Below are 23,569 nucleotides of genomic sequence, written 5' to 3'. Positions count from 1 at the left end.
TTTTGATTTTTACTTGGAGTGTTTAAGGTCCTGGCACTAGTGTACAATGCTGTACATTTTAAATATAAATATATTTCTTTTTTTATTATCTATATATGGTGGTAGTGCTGTTGGTTGAAATCAAGCCAACACCTGTTTTCCACATGGAACAGATCATACAAAGACAAAACCTGTCAACCCACAGGTCCATAAATCACTGTTGTGCGTTCCAGTGTTTGTTTTTGTTATTTTTTAAGTGGAAGCAATTCCAAGAGTTGCTGAGGACATTTGGATTCAAATGTACTTTTACAAATTGTGTATTTGAAGTACAGCAACTCATAATAGTTAAGCATTTTGTTCTGTCAAAGTATCCACAAGATATTTACAAATATTGATATTGGTTCCCTTAATCTAGCTCAGACATATCAGTCGACTTTTGATTTATTAACAAAAAAAAGCTGTTAACATGTAAACTGAGTTAACTCCATAAAGAACATGGAGTTGTGTAAAATGATGCGTATAGCATTTTCATATTCATGCCTAGCCACTTTTTGAGCAGCTCTTCTGGAAGTATTACAGTGTTATAAGCCATGACCCAAACCAACAAATTTTGATGCAAGAAATTGGACAAAATAAGAGCATGTACTTAATGGCATTGATGAGGGAAAGTTGCTGAAGTTAATTTGCAAAATATGTATGCGTGTGTGAAGAAAGCTAGATTAATTCATTTGCCACACTTTATCACAGTGGGAAAAAAGCATCCTGTCGGTGCATCCCTAATTGAAGTTTAGTATCAGCTTCACCATTAAAATGTTAAGTTATGTTAGTAAATGTTTTTTTTTTTTTTTTTTTTCTCCCTCTGCAACATGAATTGCTCCCCGTATGCTCTTATCAAGTTACTTACTATAATCAACTTTTATACAATGCTCACAACAGGTACAAAATTCATGTTTTTCAAATGGGTGCATCCATTTTTTTGTATTTTTTCTTTTTTAAAGCAAACTTAAATTTTATATTTGTTTACCACAAACACTTTTAGTCCTACCAGGAAAACCACCATTGGTGCAAATCTTAAGGGAGCCTATGGTGAATTATTTTAGCCATTCATGCGCCACTCTGTATGACGAGTCTAAATATTTAGTCATTGCAAACAGCTGTAAGATTGGAGAATTTACTGTAAGGATTGTTTGGGAATCCTGTCGATATGTGGCATGGAGTTTCAGTTCTATGATTCGTAAAACAGTGATTTCTTAAAGTCTGTTCTATATGCCATTTCATCAAAATTGCTTTGTAATTGAAATTGAGTTATGAGTTGCCTGTAGGATCTCATCACCAGTCTTAAACTGGGAGATCGGTTTGTTCAGACGAAGAAGGAAAAGTGTAGGTTTGAAGGGCCGAGTGAAGCTGAATGAAACATTTGTCATGACAAATGGATGGAATAGTGCCAGACATGCATTGAACAAAAGATTCTGACAGAAACCAGTGGTGTATATTTAAGTTTGTTTCGAGTTGAGAGTGTCGTGCTGTTTAACGTCTGTGATTTTTGTCCAGTGATTTTTGAATGCTGGGTATGTCAGTAACGAAGATCAAGCTGCTTTTAAGCTGAATGAATGAACTCCAATCATTCAAACAGATGAGTGAAGCCACTTTTTGTCTTCCTTTGCTTATTTGGAGTGAAAGTCTTGTTAATGTTTTTAGAGGTCAGGTTGTTTGTATTGTCGGCTCTTGACTGAATATCTATTTTCCGTCTGCTGTAGATGCTGGTGACAAATATCAGGTTGGATCTCAGTTAGTGCTGCTTCGCTGTTCATGTCCAGTTTGTGATATTGAGTTTGTCTTTTCTATGTTTTCTTTCTGTTTGTTTGTTTAATAATTTTTATGTGACACTTACATTTATGCCTGAACATTTCAGGTAGGATTACATGTATTATACCTGCTACAGCACTCATCATTTACCTGTGTCATCTAATCTCATGTCTACTTTGGTAAAAGAGGGAACTCAGGACCTCAGAGAATTGATATGTATGACTGCTCATTTTGTCCTGTGGACTTTCTGCAGGATTTTTATTTGTTTCTTTTCTTGAATTGTAGCCTTTTGAGTTCAGTAATACTTTTTAGGGGTCTTAAGTTTCAGTTAATGATGTATATTGAATGTTTAATCGATGACACTGTATTGCATGATTCTCTCCTCAATTTGTCGTCCTTTTCTTGACCTGTTTTGCATCTGGTATAAAAGTAATGGTTCACCCATAAATGGGAAAATTACACTAGTTTACTCTCCATCGAATCATCCTCTGTGTATAAGACTTCTGTTCTGTCAGACCAACACAGTAGTTTAATTAATATTCTGGCTCTTCAGTGCTGTTTAAGGAGTAGTGGCCTTTTGCCAAAGGTTTTAATTGTATAAATGGGTTGTAAAACTAAAACACAAGCATCAGGTGATTAATGCATGTCTTATGAAGTAGATTGAATTGTTTTTGGAACAAAAGTAAATGGAGACCAAGGTCTGCCGAGAAAGTGTTGTGCGCATTTGGCAGTCACAGGAAGTCAGATTTGAGATTAGAATGTAAAAATTGAAAATATTGGAGGATTAATACAAGTAAGTTATAGGGTTGTTTCCTAATTTGGGTGAACTATTCCTTCTAAGGTGTTTTTGTTGATCCAATTACAAGCGGACAAGTGTAAATGGAAGGGGAATGACTTTTTTTTTTTTTTTTTTTTTTTTTTTTTTTTTGAAAATTGCAAGAGCTTCTTTCTGAATTTTTTAGATCAGAAGAAGCCTATGAATGTTTTTCCCCAGAGAAACCTTACTCAAAGACGTTAGAAAAGTCATCTGAAGCAGACAGTGATTGATTAAAACTACTAGTGTTAGAGCAAATGTCTACATGTCTTTGATAAACCAAAGCCTCTTAATACCAGGTGAAAATAGGGTCTTAGTCTCATTCACATTTATGGATGGGCTGTGCACAAATCCAGACCAAAGTCAAATCAGCTGAGAGACAATCTCAGGAAGTGCTGTGTAAATGCAGTAGCTCCTCTCATCGTTCTGCCATGGGCAGGGCCACTGTTTAATGAATGAGTGGTTTTCATTTAGATGTTGAACAATGTACGCGTTTTGAGTTTGTGTGTGTGACCTTATGAAGGTGTCCTAATGAATATATATATTTTTTTTTTTCAAAATCCCCTTTTTATTTGGCTGTTGTAGGAAAAACGAAGGCATTGGAGGGAACTTTCATGCATCAGTTTTAATTTATTTCAAGTTGTCTTGTTTAACTCTCAGTAGTGTCTTTCTTGCCCTAACGTTTGTTTGCTTTATTAGTTTGAGATTTTTTCAGACTTATTTTCTATATTTGGCTATATTATTCATGGGCGCAAACTATGTAGAAACTGCGCCACACAAATGATTAAAAATCAGTGGACCTGGTTTTATTTTTGTAATTCTTTTATCTGAATTAATGGATTTGATTCATAACTGGTTGGTGAAATGAAATGTGTTGCATTTTGTTGCTAATCTTATATCCTATGTAGGCTGTAAGCTTTTTAGACATGAAATGGTGCAGTTACGAGTAGCAAGTCTTTTAGCCCAAAAACAAAAAAACAGAAAAAAGACAAGTTTTTGCCTTTTCTTTTAATTCTATAGGGGTTTAGGTTCTGTTTCGGAACAGAATTGACATAGCAACTGCTGAGTGAAATGTTTTGAATGATATTATTAGATGTTCAATGAAAAATGCTAAGGAGAAATGGAAGAAAAAAATAAATGATAAAATGACTTTAACCTGTGTGCTTGTATTTATTATTATGTGAAATGTTTAAGGGCTTCTAGTTGATGAATAAACTGAATTTTTTTTTAAATATTTGTCTTTTTGGTTAAAGTTAGTTAATTAACTGGTTATTTTTTGTCTAATTCATTTTAGCTTTAGATGATAACTTTTGTTTAGAAATTAAAACACCCTGTAGAAAAAATTCAAAGCAGGGTGAATCGGCTTTCAGCTACTGCGCTCCTCCCTACTGGAATCCACTTTCAGAAATGATCAGTTGTGCTCCAAAATTAGGCACATTCAAATCCGGACTGAAAACACTTCTGTTTAGCTGTGCCTTTAGTGCTCTGCTACATCTCACAGATCACATTATTATGTCTTTTTCTTTTTCGTTGTTTCATCATCTGTTTAAACATTTTAATTTGTTTTACATTTTAAAGTCTTTTTCTAGTTTATTTTATTTCTGTTTATGTAAAGCACTTTAAATTACCATTGTTTATGAAATGTGCTTTAAACAGTAGGTAGACTTGCCTTATATTGTAAAATATGGCTCAAACTACAACTTTTAAATGTACATTTATATACAAAGTGTTCTAACGAAGAGAATATTTAACAAAATTAAGTTTAAATTTTAGGCATTACATCTTGTAGAATGTGTAGTTTGTGCACTAGAATCGTCTTTGCTCTTGTATCTGTAAAATCTATTAGCTTGGATTTTGCCAGTTACACGTTATTATTAAGAGCATTTCTCTAACATTTAAACCTTTTCTATCACTGGGCGTGTTTTGGTGTGTAAAAAAAACAGAGCAGCGGATTTCTCATCACTGCTCCAAATCTGTTACGTAACTACTTTAATCTGGTTTGAGTATTACCTCAACATATCGCGAGATTTACATTTTTTGAGAGCTTGCTGGATGAAGGAGTTCCAAAGGTGGGAACGCGGAGAGAGGGAACGAGAGAGGGAGGAGCAGGGTAAGTTTGTAAACACTGAAACCCTTGGCCGAGAAACAGGTGACACGCAACACGTTAGGATTATCTGATGCTGTGCAATTAGTGGTTTGGCATGTGGCTTCACTGGCCGCGAGAATGGTGGAGGTGTCATGAGCGCCGTGTGTTCTGTTCACTGCACGAGACGCGACACAAACACAATTGCATTACAATCAACGACATCTGCGCGCGCTCGCTTTGTAGCACCGTTTGGTATAATGGAAGTGTTCTTATTTTGCCCAGTAATGTCACTCGCTTTCGATGTAAATTGGGTGTTACAGCCTGTTGGCTCATGTGTGCTTAGCATTAGCCTGTTAGCTTTAGTGATGGAAAGTCCGAACTGTTTTTGCGAATCGGTTCCTTTGAACCAGTGTATTAAAGAATCGATTCAAATGATTTAGCTGTTGTGTACGCTGTCACGTCATCTCGTAGTTTCTAATCTTGTCAGATTTATTACATTTTAATGTTTAATAACAAAAATATTGTAATATGAATATTTTCAAATGTTTTAAATATGGTATATTTTATTGAAATAGTTTTTTTTGTTAAAGCTTCTAAATCAATAGTTCACACAAAGCTGCTATTTCTGCCATAATTTACTCAGATTTCGCTTTTAACAAGTTTCTTATTTGAGTTTCTGTTTTGTGTTGAACAAAAACAATATTTTCCTTTTATGGAAGTCAATGGTTATAGGTTTCTAACACTTTAACAATATATTCTTTATTCTCCTAAACAGAAAAAATTATCTTCAGGTTTTTTTTACCTTAAGGGCGAATAAATAGGGTACATTTTCATTTTTTTAGATGAACTATCCCTTTAATTTTCACAATCACTTCAGATGCTCACTGAATCAGTTCGATTCATTTGAACTGTTTGTATGAACCGATTCCACCAATGTTTTGAAAAGATTCGACTCCCAAGAACAATTCGTCCACGAATCGGACATCGCTAAGAAGCATTTAAACGAAACCCACGGCGAGAAAGGACTTACGACAAATCTCCGACGTCTTATCGCTTAGTTAAAATGATTCCAGTTGCTTTAATACAGTTAAGAGGGGAGTGATTTGTTTGCAGAGATCTTTCTGGATATAATTAGAAAGGAAACGCATGCTAGCTAGCGGTAGGTGTTAGTATGATGTAGCTGTTGGTTTGAAGCTGTTAAATTGAGCGGAAATGTTCTTTAAACAGGGACGATCTCCGACAATAGTCAAATGAAGCGTCTTATCGTGTAATCGTCATGCACATTATGCAATCAGATGAACCCAGCAGGCCTCGGTGCAGCAGGGATTCCTGTCATCTGTCAAAAGACTCCACAACATTACAAATGCAAAGTTTGGGAGGGGATTCTTGTTTTAAATGACGTTCAGATTGTAAAAACTGAGCCGTAAATGGGGTTTTACTGATCCTAGTAATGAAAAATCATAACTGTTCTCTCTGAATGGTGTTTAGAAGTGACACAGGAAGTAGTTGATCTAAAATGGGAGACGATCGACCTTTTGTCTGCACTGCCCCAGGTTGTGGACAGGTAAGAGCTGTTTATTTTATCCTTACTGTTAAGGCAAGACACTGCAGGTGAATAGGGTAAAGATTTAAGTAGCCTAACAGTCATCAGTATACTTCCACAGTTTGAGTGATTAACTTTACTCTAAAAATTGTATTGTAAGTTTTCTCAAATAAAATGTTAACTTAAATATGAAAATCAGGCATTGTTTTGTTTACAATCAGCCTAATTATTTATGAACATATCCCTTTGTAAATGTTCTCAGAATTTAGATATAAAACTGTAATGTTTCTGTTTGTGCAAGTGCTGTTGATGTGGATTGAGGTAAAGTTGGTTTTATATTCGCACATTTGTTCAATGACAACTTTAGACATGCTCCCCTTATTCTTTATCACAGTACTTCGAATATTCCGTCTGAAATTGCATGCGAGTATGACTTACTAAACAACATTAGCACTATTTATTTGACTGTGAACAATGTTGTATTTTGATAGTTGATGGCTGCTAATATAATTTTACTATGTAGAATTTGCAAAGAATCCTTTTCTAAAATTATATTATTTAGAAGAAAGTCCGAATTTGTAAATATAAACCCAACTTTACCTCTATGATTTATGGCATAGTGCGGGTCTGATGGATATTTATCTTCTTTTGGCCCCAAAAAGATGCATCATAATTGAAATTAGGGCTGCACAATATATTGTTTCAGCATCGATGTCGCAACGTTAGTCACATCGCAGGATATGCAATGTTGAGTTTGTATTTGAATTTCTCATTTGCACATGTTTTTGATGGCTTTTTTTTTGTAAAATAACTTAAAAACATTCAGGTTTAAGAAATTGTACAATTTTTAACTACGATTCATTTTATTGAATTATTTGTATCATTCAGTTACTGTAACTAAATACTGTTAGACTCTGGTAATTATAAAACACTTGTATCTTTTTCTTGATCGAATACATGCACATACAGAAATAAACCGCCAATAGCACAGACCACAATGAAAATGTGTCGGGGACCCATAAAAATTTTATAGAGTTCATTAGATTTTATAGAGATGCATTCCCACTGCAGAATCATCCCAGTTGATCTAACATTATAAATCATTTCCAAATAGAGATAGTAAAGAGCACCTAAGATTTAAGATAAATCTTTTGTGTCTCCAGAATGTGTCTGTAAAGTTTCAGATTATTTACTATACATCTCAGAACATTGGAATTTTCTGCTCTGAACACAATGTAGCTGTTTTTGTTGCCTGTGCCTTTAATGCTAGTTCTCCCCGCCCACCGTTCCCATGTGCCTGTCAGAGTGCCTCCCATGTGCCCTCAATCTCCTGCTGCATCAGATAAACAGCAGAGTGACAGACATGAAGGAAGCAGATCTCATGTCAAGTTTGTGATGAATACCACAGTGAGAAATTTACCAATGATTATCTGATGTATTTGTTGTTAATTCAAGAGTTAATTCAAGCCTTTCGACGAGTCACACACAATGTCGTTACAAAGTTTACGAACACACAGTTCACGCGTTTAATTTTGCACTGTTTTTGCACTGCAAATGTGACCGGATACTAGGGCTGCATGATTCTGGCAAAAATGTGAATCACGATTTTTTTAGCTTGAAATCAAGGTCACGATTTTCACGATCCTGTTAATTTAAAATAAAGGTTAATTTAATAAGCCATATTATTATTGTTAAATGCTAAATTTTGTATAGTCATTATGGTGGACTTGAACAGACTTTCAATATGTCCTGTTTGTTAATTCACAGTAAAATTATAACATCAGAATATAACTATTCATAATTATAAAATTGAATGATTATGTTCAAGACGTGTGCTTGTCACCTGTTAGGGCTGCTCAATTATGGGAAAAATCATAATTACGATTATTTTGGTCATAATTGTAATCACGATTATTCAAAACGATTATCAGTTAGTCAAAATTTTTCGCCCTTCGTTGATTTATTAATATTTCCCAAATGATGTTTAACAGAGGTTTTTTTTTTACAGTATTTCCTATAATATTTTTTTCTTCTGGAGAAAGGCTTATTTGTTTTATTTCAGCTAGAATAAAAGCAGGTTTGAATATTTTGAAACCCATTTTAATAGCTCGATATTATTAGCCCCTATATTATTAGAAACTACTGTTATACAATGACTTGTCTATTTATCCAAAATTAAGCCTTTGATTGTCACTTTAAGCTGAATACTAGTATCTTGAAAAACATCTAGTAAAATATAATGTACTGTCATCATAGCAAAGATAAAAGAAATCAGTTTTTAGAAATGAGTTATTAAATCTGTTATGTTTAAATTGTGCTTTAAGCAACTTCACTGTATTTTTGATTTTATTATTGATTAATGATAAAAACAGTCGGCAGCAGCAGGAATACCGCACGCTGTCACTTTAAGAATAGTGCCGCTATGATATGGTTTTTCTTTCACGTATCTTTTGATTCTCAACTTGTCTGTTTATTACACAAATGAGGGTTAATATGAATAATCACTAAACACCGTGCTCTGACACAAGTGTGCATGTATTTGACCATTAAATCGCTCACATTAAGATCGTGTTAGATGTGTGTGTTCTGCTGTCCGAGGCTAAGCGCGGTGCGCGCACAAACACACATGCTACCTGTCAGAGGCTAAGCAAGGCACGCGCACACACACGACAGCACATGCTCTTTTGCGCTTTTTATGAATTATGAATGATGAGCATCCCGTGCTGCAAAAGTTACATTACAGCACATGCTTTTAGTCATTTTCACGTGGAACTGAGCTTTGCAGAGGCAGAGTTTTCACACCTGTACAACTGGAAAGGGGACGGTACATGATGGAATAATCGTTTATCTCGATTAATGGTTTTTTGTAATCGTTAAAAGCCAAAATCGAAATCGGATTTTCGATTAATTGCACAGCCCTATCACCAGTTATTCACAACATTATTAGACCATTTGTTTTCACTGGTAAAATAAGACATTTGTCATTATCAGATTCCTTCTTGCATTATATTCAACATTATATAGGCTAGGGTAGTTATACTGATGCAGTAAACATTTATTTTCATGCACAACACTGTGTTAGCTATGACAGAAAAACTATATCAAATGCTTGTCGTAATCATAACTCTAAAATGCGATATGGTCATTTAAATGATGTGCGCACAGGTTTCACTTTCACTTCCGAGTGTGGCTCATGGCTGCTGTCACTGAGAAAAAACTCATACATGCAAATTAAAGCTCCCACACGGCCCTCAAACGATCACTCTGTGCAACAAACTGAACGTTATTTACAACTTCATTACCTGTCATTCACAGCCTATGCAAGTTGTGTTCATTAAAGTAGGTGCAATGGGTGCAAGCGTGCGTTCTCGGTAGTAAACAAACAGCTTGCAGTCAGCTCATGTGTGATTTCACGGTCACGAATACACCATTACATGAAGACAGAAATGACATTTTTGGGTGAATTATACCTTTTAAATACAGTATGTGACACTTTTAATGCCATTTGAAGGTGTCAATGTTGCTGTGAACACTTGTGCGACTGCCTTGCTTCTCTCTTGACCTTGAAAATATAATTGGCTGAATCGTAGAAAAAGCTGAATTAAGATCGTGTTTAGGATCGAATCGAGATCGTGATCTTCTTTCAATTAACCGTGCAGCCCTACAGCAGGGCTATTCAATTGGTGCCCCGAGGCACTTTGTTACGGCCCTCCAAACAGTGACCAAGGCATCAAAAATAAATTTAGTTCAGTCGACAAACGGCAGCTATAGTTATGAAGTGACGTGTGTCTGTTCAATAACAGCAAGAGCTGCAGTTAAAGGCTGCACAGAGGTGTAAATCATCATCATAAGAGACTGGTGCGGGCAGCCGAAAACATGTTTGTAGAAATTAAAGACTATTTGTAAAATGCACTGATATTGTTAATAGGGATGCTACGATTAGCCGATTTCACTATTAACTGCGCTTTAATTTGTCTTCTCTAAGCTGCATTTCTGTTGCACGGAACGAAACGAAACCGCTGCAAAATGCCAAGTTGCCTGTGCGCTAGTTTGAAGTTTGAAGTACACTGAGGTTAATTCGCACGCACCGGATTAATTATAGCAGCGGCCGTTCCCATATCACGTCTTTTCCGCTTACAAGTTTGTTATTTCTAATGTAAGAATATATGACAATATGCGGGCGCCAGCGGAGAGATGCGCTTGCGTCTTTTAGGGCGCACGCAGTAGAGAACCTCTCACGGTGAGAGTTGTGCGTGCCTTTCTGTTCAGTGTAAACAAAAGATATGTTAGACTAATTATTAATAAAATGATTATGCATGCATGAATGGAGATGGCAACAACAATTAATCTAAATAGCTGTTCTCCTAATATAAAGCTTAAATTTACATTAGATATTTGATAACAGTGAAACCATGATTATTCTTCAGAGTCAGACAATATAATTGTACAACCAAAATCTATAATTGTTGTGCAGTTCAAAACATAACATATGAATGTGTCTGAATGTAGAAGAAGCCTACTTCAGCAATGCACTGCTTTTGTTGTGCTCCGAAATACAACATATGAATGTTTGTTAAAAAAAAAAAAAGTCAATTGTACAATGCACTGGTATTATGTAGTTTCAAAATACAATAGATTAACATTCTAATGTAGAAAAAGCCAACGTGGGTGTCCAAAGGAGCAAAATTATACAGCATATGGGCTCTTATATGCTGTTTTGTCTTCACTCACATAGCAAGTCATATCTCTCCGGCCCTTCGTTTGGGATGCTTTTCATGAACCGGCACCCATGACAAACTAATTGAATAGCCCTGCCTACAGGATACAGCCATCGAATTGGCTCTATCACTGTCTCTCCACTCCATCTATAGCTGGTGTGTGGTGAGCGCACTGGTGCCGTTGTCCTTTGGCTGCTGTTGCATCATCCAAGTGAATGCTGCACACTGGTGGTGGTATGGAGAGACCGCCCTCATGATTGTGAAGCGCTTTGGGTGTATGGCCATACACAATAAATGCGTTATATAAATACACATTACATTGCATCTCACAAGTCATCTGATGGAATTGTATTCATACCACAATATATGTCGCTAAATAAAACATGTCGCAATGTTAGATTTGTCCAATATTGTGCAGCCCTATTTGAATTCTACAAACACAAATGAAAATAAAAGCTAGAAAAGAAACACCTCCCAGTTTATTTTGGGTGTTTTCACCTGAAGAAACATTTAGAGAAAAAACAAAAAAGCTTAAAGTGTTTTTCCCTGCAGCGTCTCTCCTTACATTCTGATTTTAATGCTGCTTTTGTTCTTCAATGTGAGGTGTTGTCCTCATCCTCTAGTCCATATCAAGAATTTTGGGAGCTTAAGATTGTTTCTATTCTGCCTGCAATATCGAAGGGCCCTTAGTCACAGGGAGAGCACTTTTATTTTGAAGTCACACCAGCTGTTTTAATCCCTGCTTTCACCAAGCAACTGTAAGAGGCTCCCATAGCACATCATAACTGGATAACATAAGCCGTCATCAAAACAACAGATGGCCAGATATCATCCGCTGCTTCTCTGTTTTCTGGCTTCCATCTGATTTGAATTAGGACCTGGAATGAGATGCAAATCGACTGAAAACTTTGCAGCGGGTTAATGCATGCGTCTCTGTCAATGTTTCTCTCACATCAGAGGTTCACCAATGAGGACCATCTGGCAGTGCATAAACATAAGCATGAGATGACACTGAAGTTTGGACAAGCCAGAACAGACACCGTTATCATTGCAGGTTTGTATCACTATGTAGATTCATTTATGTGAGTTTTTTTTTATTCAGAGTGCCTGGGTTATGGCCCATTTGCATTAAGATAAAATCTATGATGATAATCGTTTTGACATTCACACCAGGGCATGATAATATGGTGTTTATCATAATTGTGTGAGGAAGTTATAATCTGCTGTTTTCATTTACGCTGATGTAGTTTCTGCTGTACTAGTGTCACCCAGCAGAATTGCGAATGTGAAGCATATTTTGTGGCAATTTAGTTCAGCTAAACCTGTCAAGAAGAAACTTGCTTGTTGTCTTGATTGAATCTTTCTTGATTTTGTTGTCTTAGAATTTATTTTTTCACTTTTTTTGAAAGTAAATCTGGATTTCTCTTCCCATGTAAGATTAAAAAGTGAGTGATTGCAGTGGTCTGAATAATGTTTTAAATAGATAGTTTACCCCAAATTTTAATTGACTCTTCCTCCACTTGTTGCAAACCTGTTTGAATTTCTTTCATTTGTTGAAACATAGAGGGCTCTATTTTAGCGATCTAGGCGCAAAGTCTAAAGCATAAAGTCTAAAGCATGATGTGTCCGAATCTCCTTTTGCTATTTTAGGGATGGAAAAATATGCTCTGCTGTGCACCCCACAGCGCATTATCTAACTGGGTTGTGCCTATCCTCTTAATGAGTTGTGGGTGTGTTTTGAGCATATAGTGCATTAAACCAATCAGAGTCTGATTGGAGAACCAATCTCCCATTCCCTTTAATAGTTGCGTGGCACTTTTGTTATTTACACGGCAGACTTTGTAAGTGGAAAAACTGAAAGCTTTACAAGTTTTAACAGACCATCTGCAGCGCAAGGATAAAGAATGAATCTCCTCCATTCAGCCATTTTGTTTTCTCTTTACTTGTACTCTTTACTCCTTTTCATTCGTGGATAAGAAAATTGTGTTACTTCACTAAAGACATCGGCTATCCTACATATATAATTTTTTTTAAAACGCAAAGATTTGTTTCAAAACTGTCTAAATTCAGGTCTAATTCAGTTCGAAAATAAAGTGTGGTTAAAAAAAAAAAAAGAAAAAAATAAGAGTTATATCCAAACACGCCCTATTCTTATGTCTCGCGTACGTCTCAAATACCTGACAGGTGGACAAATCTAAACTTGTTTTTTTTTTTAGAAAGAAATATAAATATGCATATAATACTAACATTATACAAATCCAAATTGTCATGAAGCAACTGAAAAAAGGCCCCTGACATGGACATGATGGATTTTACATTTATGTAGAAAAATATTTTTTGGAACATTTATCCCTTTCATTTGTTTATCCTAAACATATGTAAAGATATTTGTGTATTGCTGTTTATCTTGTGTGTATTAAGCACTGTGTAAGCATTTGCACCTGCATTTGCGCATGACTAAAACGCTCTGTGCTGGACTGTAGATCAGCTTTTAGTTGGTCAATGGCACAGTCTATTTAAGCTCCTCAAAAGAGCACAGTGCCAACAATGCCCCTTAGCACACCTCCTTTTTAGACCAGAACACCCATGAGTCCACAGAGTGGCGCAAATGGATTTGCTACCAAACAAAGTGGTGCAAAACGTGAAAATTAGGGTTGCGCTGGTCTGAAAATAGCAACAAATTGCGCCAAACATGTCTAGCTCCTTATTGCGTCGGGTGTATGATGGGGCCCAGAGTGTGAATGTTGGAAAACAAAGCCATCGATTTCTATGTCAAAGGCAGTTTTTTTCCTCATGTCTTGTTTTGTGTTCAGCGAAAGAAAGATGATCATAATTGTTTAGAACCACTTAAGTGTGAGTAAATGGTGAGGAAGATTTCATTTTTTGGGTGAACGATCCCTTCAATGGTGCCAGGCAGACTCAATGTTTACACTTTTGAAACAGATTAAACCCTGAATGAAATGCTTGTAGTAGCCAATAATCTATAAAAAGTGTGTACAGAGAATTTTTGTACGTCACATGCTTTAGATTTAAAGTGAATGCTGATCATTCTAATCTTGTATTTGGCTGTGTATTTTTTTCTGTAAATGACCTAGCATTTAGTGCATCTTGTTTGTCATGTTGTGTGTGTGTTTGTGCGCAGATCAAACACCCACTCCCACCCGATTTCTTAAAAATTGTGAGGAGGTGGGTTTGTTTAGTGAGCTGGCTGGTTCCTTTGAGCAAGATCTTCGAAAAACACATGAGGAGGAGGAGAGGAGAATTAAGGGCACGGTAAGATATTAATGAGGGACGTGTAGCTAGCTATGTTTCCATCCGTATTTGTGAATTCACGTGGAATGCTGCAGAAATATTTTGACTTTCAGTGTGAAAAAAAACAAAATCCTAAAATCTGGCAAACTGTCCCACATTATGAATAACAGAAATTGAAGTTCATACAGCCATTAAAACCTTTATAGTTTTCAGTTTGCATTTCTTCCTTTCAGAGGCAGACGCTTGAAGATGTCAGACAGTTTAATGTTGAAAATTTACCAAACCATTTAAATGAAAGTCTTTGTACCAAGTATTTCAGAATAACTAAAACAATATGTAAGAGGACGTTTAATAAGATAGTATTTAATAAAATTGGATTAACCAGTGGACCAATCACATGATCTGTTATGGCAAAGTCTGAGATATGCTCATCATGGAATTCATTTTAAAAAATTAGTTTCCAAATGATTTGTGTGTCATCTTATTTTATAAGGAAGATATCTACATCCACTGAGCTCATTTTTTTTTTATTGCATTTTAAGATTTTATCTGTCATCAAAATTGTTATCCCAAAATGGGCAGACATATGTAGCTGGAAACATAGCTTGTGACCTATTAAAGATTATCAACTGTTTATTTAGTTACCTGAATTAATTACCTGAATTAACACCTGAATTTTGCCTTCCAAGCATCCAGCTCTACAGACACCTACTGAGGTTAAAGAGAGGGAGGGGCCTCTTGAAATTGACTCCTCCCCTCCAGACAGCCCTGACTCCGCCTCCAGCATGACAAACAGCAAAGATACAGTTGCCATGGCAAAAGAGGCTATTGCCTTGAGGAAAGCTAAGGTAAATTTGAATATGCCACAAGTTGGATTACAGTAGTTTTGGCATTGCAGCATTATCATGTTACTCGCTCTTGCAGGATGTTCCTCCACGAACTGCAGCAAGTTCCACCCCTACACCAACCATAGTGCGTCCAGGCTCGCTCCCACTTCACCAGGGATTTGACTCCATGAACCCAACTCAGCCTTCTCCCACCTCTGTTATTACCAGAACCCCTCCATCAAACAGACTTAGGTACAAACAGAGGGAAATTCAAGTCATTGTTTGTATATGTGTATATGTATGCAGTTTAGCTGTTGATCCAACCAAATATTCACTCCTCAGAGCTGAAACTTTTTTTAAATCGCATGAGTCATTTCAGTGATGTTCACACCTCTGCTTCCTCACCCTGTGTGTGTGTAAAAATGTCCTAAAATAGTATATTTATTGCTGTCTTTTCAGCTCGCCGTCTGGTTCTTTTCCTATGCTGATGCAGCTTCCAAATGGTCAGACGGTTCCTCTGCTGCCCAGTCCGGGGCAGACGTCAGTCATATCGGTATGAAGAGCTCACACACGTGTGCTTATTATTGGGTCATGATTCAAAATGACACTAATAATTGTTAAAAGATCAACATAGCTATATAAACAAAAATGTAAATGTAGCCTATGTCTATGAAACCTATGATGAGTATGATCAAAGCAGACAATCTGACCTGCATTTGACCCAGAGAGAGCTGTTGTTTAAACGTAAATTGATTTTTACAAATTGTGTGGTTTTATCGATATGCCAGTAGGTGGCAACAAGTTAATGCTGTCTAATTGTAATTGAATTGCTATCAAGGCATTTGTTCAGAAGTTCTGATTCATGAATTGAATAGCATGCTTTAATGATTGAGTCATTAGCTATCTTTCCAATTATGCAAATTAATTTTATGTGCAAAACTGGATTATCGGATTAAAGACACGCAAATAAAGCAGCGTTTCCATCCAAAGAGTCAGAGAACAAAGTCGTCAATTCCTGATCAGCTGTCGCTAAACATCCAAAGTAAAAGCAGAATTTTCTGCGGTTGAAGCTGCGTAAATATTTTTTCTTTTAATAAATTAGTTGCGTCTCTGATAACAATGCTGACATGTAATGATTGGGTGGTGTCGTTTGAAGGCATTAGATGTGGAGCACGATGCTCTTGACCAGGGGTCTTAAACTCAAATTGGCGGGACCATGTCAGTGACTGAGAATTCATAGGAGGGCAGTTTGAACATCCTTATTGGGAAAATCTATTAATCAGACCATTTGAACCAAAAATTAGCAAAATTATAATATTTACACCACCAGCATAATGTGTGAGTCATGAAGAGGTGTTTTTACAACAAGATACAAGTGGTATAAAACTGATTATAATTAAATGACCCTTGAATATTTAAAATAATAGAGCTTTAGTAAAAAAGAGCACTTACGCACATGTATTTTTACGCTTAAATCAGCCCCAGAAATAATCTGCATGTGCGTTACACTCGACCGCATACTGAGAAAAAACGAAAGTAACCCAAATATATAGTACAGTACCTTAAAAGTCAACAACAATATTAGTGATTCAAAAAACAGTTTTGTCTGTCCGAATCTTGTTATATTTTTGACGTCAGTTGGGGGCTGGAGGGAGGAGGAGGGGTGTCAGTTTGAGACCTCTGCTCTTAATAATTCTGAAAGTAATTAATGATATAAAAACGCTAATACTGAAGTGGTTTAGGCATTTTAGTATGACCAATACAACATTTCAGATGTTTTACAATGTGTTCAGCCTGCTGGTTTGTCCATTCACACGCCATACATTTTTAATATCACATGATCTCTTATAACAAAATCACATGACTTCTTTAATGCACATACTGGAATTTGTTTGGTAAAAGTGTTTCCATCGTAGATTGTGCGCATCTTTTCTTATCGAATAAATAGTTTATCCTACTCCGTTATGCACATACGTCTTTTATGCACATTTTTCAAAATGTATGCGCATCTTGGCATTTCCATCAACCATTTTTATGCATATATTCAAAATGCCCATAAAAATAGGTGGATGGAAACATGGCCATTGAATAGTTTATTGACAAGATTTTTTAAAAATGCTGCTTCATCCATTAGTTAAACAAGTTAGTGTGCTTTACTACTAGCTATGCATTTTATTTGACCATCTCCTGCCTTCAGTAAATTTCCTGAATTGAGTTTTGAGTGAAATATGTAAAGTATACAAACACTGTATAATAAGTGTAGTTTAATCATTTTCAGTAAAAGGCCATAGCTGTTTAGCTTACCCACTTGTGGAATATCTGTTATGTGTGCTTTTGCCTTCTTTTTTTTTTTTTTTGCTTTTGTTTAACCTTTTTACACCATCAGCATGTCAAGTTAAAAATAGTCCAGCATTTATGAAGTCTGTTGCACTCTGTCCAGCTGTTTTGAAATCCAAGAATACATCTAATGTGAACAATCCTAGCGACTCAATCATTTAAAATATGCAATGTTGTTTACCCCCTCTCTCTCTAGTTATATCTGAAAATATGCCCTACATCCCTACTTGTGAAAACCTCCCACAGACATGCTTTGTTCTTAAAATAATGGCATTTACTATCTTCCTGTATCTGTGAAAACATTTTCAGCAGCACGACCCTCAAAACAACAACACATCTGTTTTGTATTTGTGTCTATAGTACATTAAACTCGTGTTGCTATGTGTGTGTGTATATATATAGCTTGCCAGATCATCAAACACAGTGCCCAATATCCCAGGGATTCCAGGCCCTCCTATTGGCGGAAGCAGCAGCGGCTCCTCCTCTCCGTCTGGATACAGTACACACTCTGATGCCAAGACGGTGAGAATGAGCACACATACACCCACACTAGCACATGCACTGTTTATTCAGGTATAAATGCTGAAAACGGGCTTATTATGTAACTTTTAAGTAACTACACTAATGTAACACACGGGGCTTTTTTAGCATTAATTTACACGCTGTGGTGTTTGCTTGTGTTTGTGTATGGGATCTGTCTCCATCTAGAGGCTAAAAGCAGCACTATCTCAGCCGAGTCCTAGTGGACCAGCACCAATTCAAAAAACTGATCACACTGAGACACCATCACCTGCTCAACCACAGGTGCTCACAGACACCTCATACCTGTGTTACATATAATCCTTACATTTAATGGGCTTAAATGGGATACGTGCAATGCTTCAGCTGAGCTTATTTTCTGTTTAACCCACATTCAGTGGATCTGACAGGCCATGGTTTTGTCCTGCAGGTATCTCCCGCTCCTCCAAAAGGTGGACGCAGACGCCGCGGGGCTGATATTGAGCCGGATGAACGCCGGCGTCGCTTTCTTGAACGAAACAGAGCTGCTGCTTCTCGTTGCCGGCAGAAGCGGAAAGTGTGGGTCAGTGCTCTGGAGAAGCGTGCGGAGGAGCTGGCTAATGCTAACGTCTCACTTACTGTGAGTGATGAGATAATTTTTTCTGATTTTGTTCTTTTTAATGCTGATGTTTTTCATTAGTTTGGGGTCAGTATTATTTCTCTTTTATTTCATACTTACTTTCAGCATTGAATTCAGATTCTTTTAACATTAATATTTAGAATATATGCATTAAATTAATCCGAAAGAATACATACACACCTACACACATATTTTTTATACATTTAAATACAAAAATGTAATTTACAGTTTATTTTTTGCATAAAATGGCAATAGGTCAAAGTAATAAAAAGCATAGCATGTTTTAGCATGTGCCCAAATATTTTATAAAAGCCAAAAACCAAACTTGATTGAGGGCTGTGGGCCGAAGTTGAATATAACAAACAGTATTATCATAAATTTGCCATGTGTAATTTCCTAATTTGTTGCTAATATTTAAAAATAACTAGAAAATGTTGCTTTAAAACATTATAATGATGCAATCACTTTTAATGTTTTATAATTAATTACAGTAAAAACGTAAACGATACTATTTATAACACAATGCTGATCAATGCTGAATACACTAGTTGAGCTGCTCCTGCCTTTGCCTTGATTTGCTTACTGATGTGCATTGTGCATTGTCCTCTATCTGTAAAGTGGCAGTATTTACATTTTAAAAGACTGATTGTATTTAGAGTATATCATTTTAGTTGCCTTTTTGTAGTTCCTCAATTAAACAACGTTACCTTTTGTTTCTTTAAATTTGAAATGACTATCTCTGTCAAAGGCATTCGCCCCAACCAACTCCCCAGCATTCTCCCTCAGTTCTCAGATAAGATGGCGGACCAAACAATGGGTTACCATGGGCCAACTTTGGGCACCTCTGATTTAATGGTTTATTAAACTGTTTAACTAATATTTTAACCAGAGTAGTTTTAATAAAATCAATTTTTCAGGTGAGAAATTTTAAGCCCTGCTCGCACTGTGAGATTTCAGCAACGGTTTTGTCATCTGAGTGAAATTTGGGAAATCCTAAAAAATTAACTTCCAGGCTAAAATCTGTGATCTTTAATCGTTTGTTTGACATGTTCACCAACAGCCGCTTAATGCCTGTTGCGATCAAATTTTCTCTCTGATGAAGTTCTGGTAGTTTTAGAAGATTTCAGACACTTTCCTGCAGTTAGACAACAGCTGCAATGAGCATCAACCCAAGAACCAATAGGAGCACCGAATCTGATCATGCAATCCATGTGACAATTTAAATTTGTTCCTGGTTTTATTGAGGCACGCTGTGTGCAAACTTGCCACTACAGATTGTTTATGTTTGCTGTGAGGAATCATTTCAGAACGCGTGATAGTGAAAGTGTCATGGGTAGATGATGTCAAAATTCCTCTTTTCCTCCGTTTTGTTCCATGTTTGGCACGTCATCTTAGTTGTGATATTGCAATTTCGATTTGATTTGCGATTTAATTTTGTAGTCAAGCTTCAGCTCAGTAATCTCTATCGTAGCTTCTTACTACTAAAATGCAGTGAGTGTTAGTTAAAAAAGGAACTGAAAAGATATGAACTTATTCAAATAAATTTTTAAATATTCAGAAATAAAAACCTCATTTTTCTAGAGAGCAAACATTCATTTGTTCATTCATTCATTTGCTTAGTCCCTTTATTAATCCGGGGTCGCCACAGCAGAGTAAAACACCAACTTTTCCAGCACATGTTTTCCGCAGCGGATGCCCTTCCAGCTGCAACCCATCTCTGGGAAACATCCATACACAATCATTTATACTCATACACTATGGACAATTTGGGCTACCCAATCCACCTGTACCGCATGTCTTTGGACTGTGGGGGAAACCGGAGCACCCGGAGGAAAGCCACGCAAATGCAGGGAGAACATGCAAACTCCACACAGATAGCCAACTGACCGAGATGAGGCTCAAACCAGTGACCTTCTGGCTGTGGGGCGACAGCACTACCTACTGCGCCACTGCGTTGCCTAGAGCAAACAGTAAACACAAATAAAATGACCTTACCTTTTCAGTAAATAAGTTGAACTCAAATTAGGGAGATAGTGTAACTCATAAAAAAAAAACAATAATAATAATTATAAAAATACAGAACACTCAGCAAACTAACATGGCTGAAATAACTCTGAAATTGTACTTTGCTGTTGCTTGCTACTAGAATGAGTGTCACTGGCAATACTTTCAGCTGACTTTTTAGCAAGACACCCATCACTTAGTTGTGCTTACTCAATTGGCTAGTAAGACTATCACACACAGACGGCAGTCACGCATTTGCTCTGGGCAGGGGAAATTAAATATTACAAAAATATTTTCGCAGCCTCTTGCGATTGGCTAACTGCAACGTTTCAAATCGTGATTGCGATTGGATTTAGATCAATCACACCACTGTAGTATGAGCCAGCCTTTAGTTGTGAAATATCACAGCAAATGACTGTTCTAATTGACTTTTTAACATTAAACACACACATTGTTACACTACTTGTCTGTGTATATATATATTTAAACACACACACAATTAGTAAGCAGCATATTCATATAAAAAGTGATTTCTGAAGCATCACGTCACTAAAAATTATGTATTTAAAATTATATTACAATGCTAAAACTTCAGTTTTTCCATAACTAAATTCTAAATAAACGACAAAATACCAGCTTTTGACCACAAAAAAACGACCACAAATACTTTACTGACCCCAAACTTGCAATTTATCCTTTTATTTCTTGTCATGCGTTTGGTTAAGCCAAGCTTTTCCTATTGTCTCGTTATCTGTGCATGTTAAGCAGATTTTACATCCCCAGAATCGTCTGTTATTGTACATTAATGAGGTTTTCTTGACAGCGTGTTGAACGTTTGCTTGACAGGGTGAAGTTTCGCTGTTGAGGACTGAGGTGACACGTCTGAAGGAGCTGCTGTTGGCCCATAAGGACTGTCCTGTTACAGCCATGCAGAAAAAAGCATATCTTGGTAAACCATTCATCACCATCATTAATTATCCTCATAGTATCTGTCAGTGGCCTAAATCTGTCATGCATAACATCCCACCACTTCTCTTCCTTTAGCTGCAGGAGTGGATGAGAGTTCAGTGTCTGCATTGGTGATGCCCGTGACCGTGCCGGCTCCAGTGTCCGTGAACGGTCTGAGTGTACGCGCAGCTGAGGCTGTAGCTGTTTTAGCAGGAATGGGTTCAGGCCAGTGGAGTAACTCCGCCGGAGACGCTTCCTCCCAATCACAGCCCACATCCAGATGATGAGCACGTCCTACAGCCAATACGAACGATATATACTTTGAGTCTTTCAAAGAAGCGAACCCCCTCCCTCCCACCTCAGAACTATCAGTCCAGATGTGTTTGTAAAAGCCTCTCATGTGACAAATGGGAACCAATGTGACCACGCTCTGACCACACCCTGTTCGCCCGCGGCCAATCACAAACTCTCCCCGGCGGCGACATCATCATCATAGGACGCCCCTGTCAGACTGCACAGACTAGGAAGCACTGCAGTGGAAATGAAGTCATCTCTATACAAAACACACACACACTTGTATAGTACACTCTTCTCACTAATGCATTCTGTTGATATTCGTCTCGTTTGCCGATATTATTTAGCATTTTATTCAATGGTTTTTTCTAATATCGTTGCATGACTCTGGCCACATTAGACAGATGATTACTACACTATGCAGATAAGTTTAACACCTTCCTTCTCAGTCTCTCTTCTAGTGACGCACATTTGCCCCATTTCTCCCAGTTCCCCTTTATCTCTCTCTCTCTCTTCCTGTCTGTCTTAATTTTATTGTCGTTTCTAAAGTAATTCTCTCAGGTCCGTGCTTCTGTGGCTGTTTTGGTGAAGATCGGTTCTCACATTATAGCTCAACCCGCAGAATGGACTTCGCAAAACGCTTAAGGATGGAGAGAAAATATATTTTTATATTTGAGTATCGTTATCGGTTTGTCTGCATTTTGCAATATATATATGGATGTAACGGGTAGCGTAACCACGTGGACATGTTTTAGATCAGTATGATTATGATATGCTCTGCTAAACTGTAGGTATCTTTAACCAAAATACATAAATCCTTTGCATTAGAGGTTAGACCCCAAAGCTGAAGTCTCATAACTGGGAACACACACAAACTCACGCATTCAATGACTCTCGCGCTTGCATTTTGTGAATGTACAGTAGTTGACTAACCCGGCTATGAATGTGAAGTCTTGTTGCAAAATGGTTGAAATGCTTTTGAGCAACATCGGGTCTTAGAAAAGGTGTTCTAGAAATTCACCATTTCTTTTTTTGTGGAGGGTGGGCGTGGGCTTAACAGACTCGCAGCAGGCCATGCTGAATGAATTTCATTTGGTGCACATAACTAACGTATAACTTAAGTTGAATTCCATTAAAGCATTCACGCTTGATCACTTTTTAAATAGAACGATTCGCTTTACTTAAAGCTTGGCTTTTATATTGAAACCTTAGCATTTTTTAACAATAAAACTTTGGAGATTTAGAATTATTGGAAGCTCATTTCTATTACTCACGGTAAAAATATCAATCTTTGGTGAATCATTATTATGCCAAAAGTTATGAGATGCAAAGTCATGCATATTAGGTTAAAAATAAGCCTCATATTTCACTTTTAATTTCATAATTGCACCTTTTTAAAAATCAGTTTACCATTTTTTTATATGGACTAATGGGCTCAATAGGATTGTTTGATGAATGCATCATTTTTCCCCCCACTCATCTGTTTTGATTTGACGCCGTGTATGCTTTAGGTATTATTTGAATAACCCGACCTTCCATATCAGTGTCTGTCATTGACCTTCCTTGCATCTGGATTTATCATGTTTGGATGTAGAACGTACTGCTTTCCACGGTGTGTATAACTCACTGATCCCAAACTGTGTAACGTGTCAGTGAAGCCCTTAAACTATAGCTGTAAATATGAAATGAGTGTCAGCGTACAAACATTGCTTACTGTATGATATTGACTAACTGAAACGGTCCTTAAGATATGTTATAATTAAACATTGATGGAACTCTAGACTCTCGTGCGTTCAATGAGATGCTGGTTTTTGTGCGGTGTG

The 23,569-nt window shown here is 36.8% G+C and overlaps 2 protein-coding genes across 18 annotated transcripts in view; both read left to right on the top strand.

Annotated features, from left to right (window-relative positions):
• larp4ab (La ribonucleoprotein 4Ab) overlaps positions 1–3,751 on the top strand; it is a 26,713-nt gene extending 22,962 nt beyond the window's left edge. For all 13 annotated transcript variants that reach the window (XM_073954384.1, XM_073954382.1, XM_073954381.1 and 10 more), the window contains one exon: positions 1–3,751. This exon is cut by the window's left edge and continues 693 nt beyond it. The gene's annotated coding sequence lies outside the window, so the exon portion shown is untranslated.
• A 913-nt stretch (positions 3,752–4,664) lies between these two features.
• Positions 4,665–23,526, top strand: atf7b (activating transcription factor 7b). 5 transcript variants are annotated; one of them, XM_005166049.4, is made up of 12 exons: positions 4,665–4,709; positions 6,174–6,249; positions 11,904–12,000; positions 14,089–14,219; positions 14,888–15,046; positions 15,123–15,277; positions 15,485–15,578; positions 17,765–17,884; positions 18,071–18,166; positions 18,312–18,500; positions 21,351–21,453; positions 21,549–23,526. In XM_005166049.4, the coding sequence occupies exons 2-12, from the start codon at positions 6,202–6,204 to the stop codon at positions 21,734–21,736; spliced, it is 1,380 nt and encodes a 459-aa protein (XP_005166106.1). In that variant the 5' UTR covers positions 4,665–4,709; positions 6,174–6,201; the 3' UTR covers positions 21,737–23,526.
• The last annotated feature ends 43 nt before the right edge of the window (positions 23,527–23,569 follow it).

Source organism: Danio rerio, chromosome 6 (genome assembly GCF_049306965.1).
Source record: "Danio rerio strain Tuebingen ecotype United States chromosome 6, GRCz12tu, whole genome shotgun sequence".
NCBI lineage: Eukaryota > Metazoa > Chordata > Actinopteri > Cypriniformes > Danionidae > Danio > Danio rerio.
This window is presented reverse-complemented; position numbering and strand designations above follow the sequence as displayed.

Coding starts and splice junctions, on each gene's coding strand:
- atf7b (XM_005166049.4), top strand. CDS start 6,202: ATGGGAGACGATCGACCTTTTGTCTGCACTGCCCCAGGTTGTGGACAG. Junction 6,250..11,903: donor CTGCCCCAGGTTGTGGACAG/GTAAGAGCTGTT, acceptor CTCTCACATCAG/AGGTTCACCAATGAGGACCA. Junction 18,167..18,311: donor CATCACCTGCTCAACCACAG/GTGCTCACAGAC, acceptor TTTGTCCTGCAG/GTATCTCCCGCTCCTCCAAA.